Below are 9,691 nucleotides of genomic sequence, written 5' to 3' on the forward strand. Positions count from 1 at the left end.
GTAGTTAAGTCTTACTCTGTAATTTTTGCTTTTCATTTTGATACCTTGTCATGACTTAACAATAAAAAGTTGTATGGTTTTTATCAACTGTCTCCCAAATAATCTCTTGTTATGCAGGGAGTACAGTTCTTTCCATTCATATGATTTCAGTAGCTGCTTCCCTAACTGCAAATGCAATCTCATTTAACTGTAACCCTGAGAGCAATGGCTTTGAATTTGGTGTGTGTTTTCCCTCAGATGAGTGGGACTGTTCAAACGCAAATGTAACCATGTGTTTTTGTGAATGAGCTTTGGTATGTCAAACACGTCTTCTAAGAAAATAATGTAATACTCTTGATATTTGTTTTCCAAAGTTGGACTGTGGGTTATTTTTGTGAAGAGCCTGATGTTTGGAATCTTTTTTCTCAAAATAAACAAGTCCTTATTAAACCAGGAATTTGGAGAAATAAAAAGAGAAGGAAGAGCAAAGATTAAGAAGAAAAGGTAAGTGTTGAATGATCTTTGAGTAGAAGACACAGACTGATGCTCTTCAGCTTCACTGAGCTAAAACAGTATTGGACACTATTTGGCTCCTCCTAAATGTGGTGGCTTCTCCAAGCTCCTTTTAACAAGAGCATTTTATTTACCTAGGCAGCTTTCCAGAAGCTTTACTTTTTAAATTTGTACTCCAAACCTCAGGTTAAGGTAGATTTTTAAAGTTTGTTTGTACACAATTAAGTGAAATATTTTAATGCAGCAACTTGGTTTTTCCACAATAGTTGATGGTGTCTGCTCAATGTGGTAATATCAAGTTTAGGGTAAAAAATGTTACATGAGAAACTTTCTTCTCCTTGTATTCTGTAGAATGGAAACTCGCCATCAGATACTATCTGCAATAATGACATATAATCTAGAAATCCCCAGAGAACCAAAACAAAATTGTTCTGGTTGACAACTGGTTGGAACATTCCTCTGACTGAATGAAAGCTCTTTAGGATTGCTGCAACTTCTTAAATCTTGAACTTGAGATATTATCATTACATAAGTGCCAACTAAGCAACATAGAGTTAGACAGTAGGAGTTCCCACACAGGTGAGTTCATCATTATGGTCTAGGGTGGAGACAGGCTTCCTGGAAGAGGTGAAACTCAAGCTAGCCTTTGAAGTAGCCTCTGGGTAAGGGAGCAGTGAGGGCAAAATTTAAAAAAAAATTTTTCATATGGTAGGAAGCAGAATCTTACAAGACACTTCTGTGGGATTTAAGAAAAAGCACTGCAGACTGCTCTCATGCGAAGCAGCTGCCAACCAGAACAATTTTGTTTTGGTACTTTGGTGATATTTGGATTGTATGTCATTGTCAGAGATATTATCTGATGGCAAGTTTACATTCTACTGAACACAAGGAGAAAATAGCTTTTCAAATGCTTTGGATTAGTCCTACAGTCATAAAGGACCAGATAGCACTAGGAATAGATCAGGTAACTAGAAGACAACATGCAAAGCATTTTTTTTCTTTTCTCTTTTTCCTTGAGCTCACTTCTGATCCTCCTGTCTCCACCTCTCAAGTGCAGAGATTATAAGCATGTGTTACCATGTCCAGTTGATGCGGTTCTGGGGATTGAACCTAGGACTTTGTGCACGCAAGGTAAGCACCCTACCAACTGAGTCACATCCTCAGCCCCACAAAACATTTTTACAATCAACTTTTAGAGTTTTAAAGTAAGAATAGTAAAAAGGGGTTTTTAATCGAGTTCAAATTAGAAATCCCTCTAATTAAAGAGGTAACAAAAATTAAATATCCCAAATACCAGCAAAAATGCATCTAGAAGCATTGTGATTTGAAAAAATATATATTGTAAAACTGTATAATTAAAAAAAATCACAAGGAGAAGATAGTTCATAGTTGTTTTCCCTGAGTGTGGGCCTATTTCCTTGATTCTTCTCTGCTCATTAAAAAAATAAGAGTTAAGAATGTGTTTAAAAGAAGCCTTTGAACAAGGAAGAGCACATATTATAAGCACAGTTCTGTTTCTTATCCAGATTTGTCCAACAATGCCCTTCTGTCAGTTTCTGAGTGTAGCGAAGAAACTGCCTGAGGTAAAACAAGATTTCAACAACAACAACAACAGGCAGAAAAACACTAATAACAGAGCACTTTTAAAAGCAGTGTTTCCAAAGATATGAATAAATTCCATAAAATAACAGGTGCAGTGGAAAAAAGTCCTGATACTGGGGGAAAATACCCAACTGCTTTCTGGAGAGGATTATACATTGAGAAAGCAACCAGAGAAGAAAAAAGAAATGGGGTTCTATTTAACAAGAAGAAGCAATAACAAAAATTCGTTTTGTTTTCTAGCCCACTTCTTTGTAATATCTCTTTGGCACAGAGCTAACGATGCCGCTGCAAAAAGTAAGATCAAGGCTGTCTTTTGAGAACGGAGTTTGTGACACCCCTGTCAACCATCCTAATCATAATTGCTTCTACCAAGTGCTTCTTTAGAATTTTAAGATCCTTGGCTTTTTCTCTCCTGAATGAAAACTACTTTTGTTTAAAGTATTCTAAAGAAGCTTCCAAATCATAATGTAAACAGAAAATGTTCCTATTTGTAAATACAGACAGCATAAAGTATGAACTCCAACATAAATGTTGGTAAAAATTCCTAATTAGTTACTAGATTATTAGAATTATGTAATTGCTGACAAAGAATAAATAATTTTCTTGAAGTTCAGTGTACCACTAATGTGAATTTATTTTGTGTAAGAATAATTTTTATATCCATTTATGCATTATAGGAAATGGAAATAATCATGAAAACAAGATGTCTTGAAGAAAATACTTTTAGACATGTTGAAACATTGAAATTCGAGTTTCCTAAGAGATGATATGAATAAAACAAAGGACAGGAAAGAGGCAGCTGCCGTTCAGGGGAAATAGCTGAATTCTATCTAGCAAGGCAGCAAACATTTGCACATCTTAGCTAGAGGAGGTTAGTTTTGTAAAAGTACATGGAAAAACTCACAGAAATGCTAGGATCTGAGGTAGAGCTGATGGACTTGTGGAGAATGTTAGATTTCTCTGTTTTTGAGTTAATTTGTTTTTATTTTATTTATTTATTTTTAAATTTGTTTTTATACATAAAAAATTCCTAATGATGGCAATATGTTTTACCAAGTAATGCATATTCTATGAATATTATATCTATCATCTATCTATCTATCTATCACCTATCTATATCTATCTTTCACTAATTCTTCAACAAAAACATTTGACTATTTTCCTGAAGGAAGATTCGTCTATGGGAAAGAAACTTGGATTAACAGAATCACCTCTGCTGTCAGTTACACTGCCAGGACAGGATGCTTGGAGGTCACGGCTGGAAACAACTGGGAGCTCTTCTAGGAGGCTGCCTTGCCTTTTTAGGCTATGAGGGTCTCTCTGTGTTTAGGATAGCATGATTGACAGCTCCACTCCAGCTCCAATTAGCACTCTATAATTTATTAGCTTCTGCTTTCAGATTATGCGTTAACTTCACAAGCATTTCAACCATGGAAACAGCAGCTATCAAGTGTCTCTTTCCCAATCCAACCCTTTGGGACTGTAGTGAAATACAAGGAAAGAGCAGTTCAGTTGGTCTGTCAAGTGACAATAATCATTTGTGTCTGTGGCTGTCTGAGGGCATGAGTTCTCTGGTTTCCCTTTAGGCTTGCCTCTGTGTGTGTGTGTGTGTGTGTGTGTGTGTGTGTGTGTGTGTGCGTGTGTGTGATATTTGTAGATAATTCTATTATGAGGATTCAGGGATACAGTTTTTGTATTACAAGATTTTACATATGTAGTCATGCAATGCCCAAGGAGGTCAGAAGAGGCTGTTAGATCCTCTGGGACTGGAGTTATGGACAGTTGTTAGCTGCCATATGGGTGCTGGGATTCGAACCTGGGTCTTCTGTGAGAACAACCAGTGTTCTTAACCGCTGAGCCATCTCTCCAGCCCCAGCCCCTAAACATTTTAAGTAGAGTTAAGAACAAATGTGGATAGAGAGGAACTGGAAAAGCCAGTGTTCAGAAAATATGAAAATTGTTTAACTCTATTGCTCTTCTAAATGTTATGACTTCAGTTTCACACAAATGACAGCTGTAAGAATGACACTGTAGTTGACACATTTATTCCTTTACTCCAGATTTTAGAAATGCATTAGAAATTATAAAACTCTAGCAAGAAAAAATGCAATACAGGGGCAAAGAGTTTGACATCTAAATATGACCTCCTTGCATGTAGTGGTTGGTCAGCAAGCTATTAAAGCATTTTATAAATGAATCCTGTTTTTCAATTTTATTTAAAATCTTTCCAGTTTTCTTCTATGTTATATGAGTCTATGGATTACATTATAAGTTATTCTATGGAAATGGCATTAATACAGAAAGCCATTTTTTTATCTTCCGTATTTCCTCTAAGAGCTTTGAAAAAGAGAGCATCTTTGTGTACTTTGATGGAATATGTTTGGGCATCTTCACAGAATTGCAATTTCTGAATCTAAGCAAAATGGAAGGTAAAATAACATTAAGAACTACTTCCCCAGATACAAAAGGGCACAGAAAATGCAGCACTTACCTGGTACAAGTGACTAGAGCAGCTTTTAGTCAGGGAGTCACAGTCCCAACACCCACCAGCTCTACCCTCCCAGCCAAGCAGGGAATCAATCATGTTAGAATTTGCCACACATTGAAATAGAACTTCAAAGGGGAAATGAGATGGGATAGCAACTCCTTTTCAACTAAAGAAGTAGAGCAGATAGAATTCCCTGAGCTGGGAGACTGAGTTCTCAGCCAGAGGGCAATGGGCAGCAGGACTACTTGGTGGTGGACAGCAGTCTCTCCCCTTTTCATCACCTCTTTCTCAGCTTAGGCCAAGCACAGAGGGAAGGGTGTGGCTGAGCTGACACAGTGCCAAGAAGTACGATTGGAGAATATAATCTTTCTCAGACCCTCCACAAGGTGTAATAGGCACAGAAACCCAGTGCTTGCCTTTTCTTGCAGCACCCTTCATTCAGATCCTTAAATATCCTTCTGCAGCTACTAGAACCTCTCAGATCTTTATTGACATTAATATGATAGACATGGTAGTTTCTTATTTTGCATTGAAATATGGTGGGCTTAAGCATGTCATCTAAGGTGATTAATTCCAAAGTTCTCTTGGACCCTCAGTGTTCTCATTACACGGTAGTTCTAGATCATCTTGCATTTCTACTTTGGGAAGGTATAAAACAGAATTAAACACTGTGCCTTAGGCATCCTCCCTGCCAGGTCGCTGGGGCCTGGGCTGGCTCAGCAGTCTGGATGTCTGTTTAATACTGTTTCAAAGGCCAGTTCCAGTGAATGAGTCTCCTCACCAGCAACCGGATATTCAGGTCAGATGCAGCTTAGGAGAGGTTTCAGTAATCAGAACCTCATGGCTGGGAAAATGCCCCCTGCAGGTTGTGATCACAGCTTTAGGATTGCTAAAGGAGGCAGAGCAAAGGTAAAGAGTTTCTTCCAGCTGCTCCATAGAAGGAGATGATGCCTTGCCAAGGACAGACTGCTATGCCCTCTTGTCCTATGGCATATTTAGTGGGAGATTCTAAGAATCGCACTGGGTCATAATGCATCTTACTTATACTTGTATACAGCAGTGACCCATGCCAGTGAAACATGGACTTAAAAAATCCACAGAGAAGTCCAAAGTTAATTTCAGTTATTGCTTCAATGTCCAAACCTCGGTCTATTACAAGTCTTGGTTAGGTTGTGTGTGAAGAACTTGAGAACAGTGAAGTCTGTTACATACTGAAATGAATTAATAAGAGAAGCAGCCGTTCCTTCCTGGAGAAGAATAGAGAGACCTGCACCTGACTGCATGATGTGATGTGAAGGCAGTGCCATTTGTTGGAGCTTAGACTATGCCCAATGACAGCTCCTTTGAGACCAAGCATCCTGTGTGTTCTACAAGGTGTCTAGCCTTGCTTCTCTGCCTCTTTTCTTTTCCTTTACATACCTGTTGTAGAGGATAGAATAAGCCCACAGCTGAACAGCAAAGAGAAATAAGAACCAGAAAAGAGATTGCAGCCAGTGACAGATGAGTCTTCGTACTTGATTGTCTGGGTTTGCATCTTGACTATGCCACTTAGCAGCTTTCTAACTGAGTAAATGATTTCTCTGCTGCGTGCCTCAAATTCCATATAGTAACAAAAATCATAATGGGAAGTACCATATAAAATGTTGTGACTTTAACAAAGCTAGTCCATCCATAAGGCCTTCAGATCAGTTTCTGATACATGATAAACAATTAGCATTAGTTACTTCATTACCACGGGAGCATAATCAGATGTAGTACCTTACATCTGAGTAAAAATAATGATACCATTCTTGTTTTTATCAAACCTATTTTGCAGTTTTCCAGAAGACAGGGAAAGGGGGTGGGAAACTGATAAACTTATGCCCTAGTAAGGTCCCTTAACTGCTTCCAAGTCTTCATACTATTATTCAAGATATGTGATATTTGCCTATCACATTACAGTTAAGGTCAAGATGCATGCTAAGAATTTTTATGCTTTAACAATGTATAAAGGGCAAGTTGAGCATAATATGGAATATCTTTCCTGAACACTTTAACAAAATAATACAAATAACTTTGGCATCAACAACAAAAAGGCTATTAATTTAACAATGTCTTTCTTGGTTTGGTTTCATAGCCTAGCTTTTAAAAATACAGAATAACAAATATGCAGAAAACACAGCTCTTCTGGAAAATGATCAATCTGTGTCTGACTGAATGGTCTTCAGGCCATGTTCTGCGTAGCATCTCTGCTTCTGATTTCCTGAATGCTGCCAGGTAAGCCCTCGGCTTCTTTCAGGCATGGTTTTCTCAGCTGTAAAACAGGGGTGGGTGTGGACTGGTGGAGGTGGAGGTGTCTTACCTAACTCCTCATCTGTAGGTGATTTGACATCGAAAGGCTGTTAACAAGACTTCATAATATAGCAGACACTTGGAAAAAACAGTGTAGGTGTGTGTGTGTGTGTGTGTGTGTGTGTGTGCGCGCGCGCACGTGTGTGGTGTGTGTGGTGTGTGTGTGTCCCACAAGATTTCTAACATTAGAGCATATTACTATAAGTTATTTTATTTTCTTAAAGAAAAACTAAGACATTTATTTTCTTTTTATGAAACAACACAGTGTGCTCACAGTAAATACATGCCGTTAATGTCACCTCCAGCTTTATACCTACATGGATTCTTTCCCTGTCCCAACACAAAAGTTAGCAATCATAACCATAGAGATAGAGAGAAATATTGTAGGTGTTGCTGACTCCATGGACATCTCTTCCCCTGTGATGACTCCTCATTCCTCTGCATGGAGTTGGGGTCTCCTGTTGCATTTTCACTTGGAGGATAGAGGGAGGGGATAGGATTTATGGGATAGAGGCAGAGCAGTTTCTTTTTATGGCAAAATGTTCCTTATAAAAAGATGATATATACACATATTTATATATAATATATTCAGTGCAATTGCAATTGTTCTGCCAGACACTGAGAAGGTGCCACCTTGGGTGATGTATTTCTGGAGTTTTCAACAGTTGTCCTCCAACAGCTGCATTTCAGTAAGCCGTGGGCAGGTGGCTTCAGATCAGCCACTTGCCACTCACATTCAGGTTGAGGGTTCCATGTTCACAGTCTGAAGGAAAGAGTGTGTCTTTCTGTCTGGAGTGGATCTGGGGTGAGGAGATGGGCAAGGTGGAGTTGAAGGCTGGGTTGTGAGGAACAAGGTGGGCTTCTTTTTACTTCTTTATTTCATCTTTGTTCCAGATAACAAATAGGTTCTTAAATGTGAGGATAGTGCATTGGTGGTGTGATGATCACAGTACCAGATGAAATAATTCACATCAGCATAAAAAATAGTCACACCAAAGGTCTCTTTTCTTTCCTCCGTTCCAAGAAAGCTTATGATATCATATCACCCAACTTAGCAATCTCACCACAGACATTTCCAGTGTTTTGGCCAAAGTCATTAAACATAATTCAGAGTTGCTGGATCTGATCTTTTGGCAGAAGAGATTGAGCTGAGATGACATTTGGTTTTCTCAACACATGGAGAAGTCTGAAGTCTCTGCCTTTCCCCAGTGTCCACATCCACAAACTGAGAGGGTCATGAGGCACAGATGCTGAGCCTCCACTGCTGGGCAGAAGGGAAAGGGGAGGGAAAACCTTGGATCAGCAGATCAGCTCAGAAGGGATGCACCACAGAGGGAATTGCGAGCTGCAAACCAAGATCAGAAACTGTTACAAACCCTTTCTAAGTCAGCTCTGCTGTCACAATTTGCACTATGCAGGGACCTACAAGGAAGAAGATGGGCTGTCTAAAATGAGTAATGATCCTTGCCTTTGTCCTGAGGCTGTAAACCTGAAAATAGAGAAGAGGGAGCGAGGGAGGGAGGAAGGGTCTCGAGAGGGAGGGAGGGAAGAAGGGAGAGAGTGAGAGAAAGAGAGAAACAGAAAAGAAACAGAGAGGAGAAAGAGAAAAGGAGAGAGAGAGAGAGAGAGAGAGAGAGAGAGAGAGAGAGAGGATATTTAAGGAAAAAGAAGATGAAGTTGTGGAAGTTGCACACTTCATCTAAAGGGGGCAGGGTGAATGAAAGTAAAGCAAACAGTAAAATCAGGTCTTCACCCAAGGGAAGGGGAATAGGTGAGTGACTAGCCAATAGCTGCACTTATTATATAACATGGTTTTCATTTTCCCTAAAAATAAGAAGGCAGCACCCTGTAAAGCTCTCAAATCCGTATCTGAATGTACCTTTCATGCTCAACTCTAGGCCAGATATTTAGTGTCTTAGCATTACCATCAAAATCATATTTAAGCTTTGCTTTACATGTTTATGAGACCTATTTAATTCAAGGTAGTTAAGCTGATCTAAGAGTTATGTGGAGCCTGGAAGTCAGGCTCTAAACCTTACACTCCAAGCAGGCACTCTAGATCAGCGCTGTCCAAGGAATGAAATGCAACAATACCAAGAAACAATTGAGAATTTTAATAATATATTTTATTTAACCCAAATAATCAATAGACAATTGCTGGACATACTAGAACATGCAAAACTCAGTATAAAATGTTAACGAGGTAAGTTTTACATTATTTTCTTTTGCCCAGTTTTGGAAATCCAGTGTGTACTATGTCTGACAGCACATCGTCATTCGTCCTAGCCACACAGCAAAGGCTCAGTCGTCACATGTGGTTAGTGGCTACAGTTCTGAACAGCGCAGAGCTAGAATCTTTCCACCGAATTTTAGTAAAAGAGAAAAACAGCGTCCTCTGTACCACTGACCTGCCAGGCTGAGGGCAGAGTCCTACGGTCCTGGCCACATCGGTGGCACAGAGTCATCTATCCGCTGAAACAAATGATGGCATGCAATCTCTCATCCACTTCGTGGGGTGGGGTGGGGGGGTCTCTCGATGGAACTGGGGGGCGGGTGTCTGGGGCTCAGCCCAGGGTTGGGTACAGGGCCGGAGGGGCCGCGGGGAGACTGCACTCCCTCCTCCGCTTACCTGAGTCCACGCTGAGGCCCAGGCCCTGGGCCACGTCCCCCGCGGGGCTCACGAAGGGTCCCCCGGGCGCCGCCCAGGCGCCTCCGGCCGCCTCGGCCTTGGCGGAGAGCTCGCAGGGCGGGCTGCCGGGCGCGGGCGCCGAGGCGGGA

At 40.3% G+C, this 9,691-nt stretch overlaps 1 protein-coding gene across 2 annotated transcripts in view; it reads right to left on the bottom strand.

The window, feature by feature from the left end:
- Nucleotides 1-7,143: 7,143 nt before the first annotated feature.
- Nucleotides 7,144-9,691, bottom strand: part of Vgll2 (vestigial like family member 2) — a 7,735-nt gene continuing 5,187 nt past the window's right edge. The window contains exons 3-4 of one of the 2 annotated variants that reach the window (XM_029564814.1): nt 9,543-9,691; nt 7,144-8,258 (exon numbers count right to left, since the gene is read on the bottom strand). The exon at nt 9,543-9,691 is cut by the window's right edge and continues 349 nt beyond it. In XM_029564814.1, coding sequence (XP_029420674.1) covers nt 8,221-8,258; nt 9,543-9,691 — 187 coding nt within the window. In that variant the 3' untranslated portion in view covers nt 7,144-8,220. Of the gene's footprint in view, nt 8,259-9,022 lie in introns of those variants that run through there. The other variant, XM_029564813.1, reaches the window with a different exon arrangement.

Source organism: Nannospalax galili, unplaced genomic scaffold (assembly GCF_000622305.1).
Source record: "Nannospalax galili isolate Female #2095 unplaced genomic scaffold, S.galili_v1.0 scaffold417, whole genome shotgun sequence".
Lineage (NCBI taxonomy): Eukaryota > Metazoa > Chordata > Mammalia > Rodentia > Spalacidae > Nannospalax > Nannospalax galili.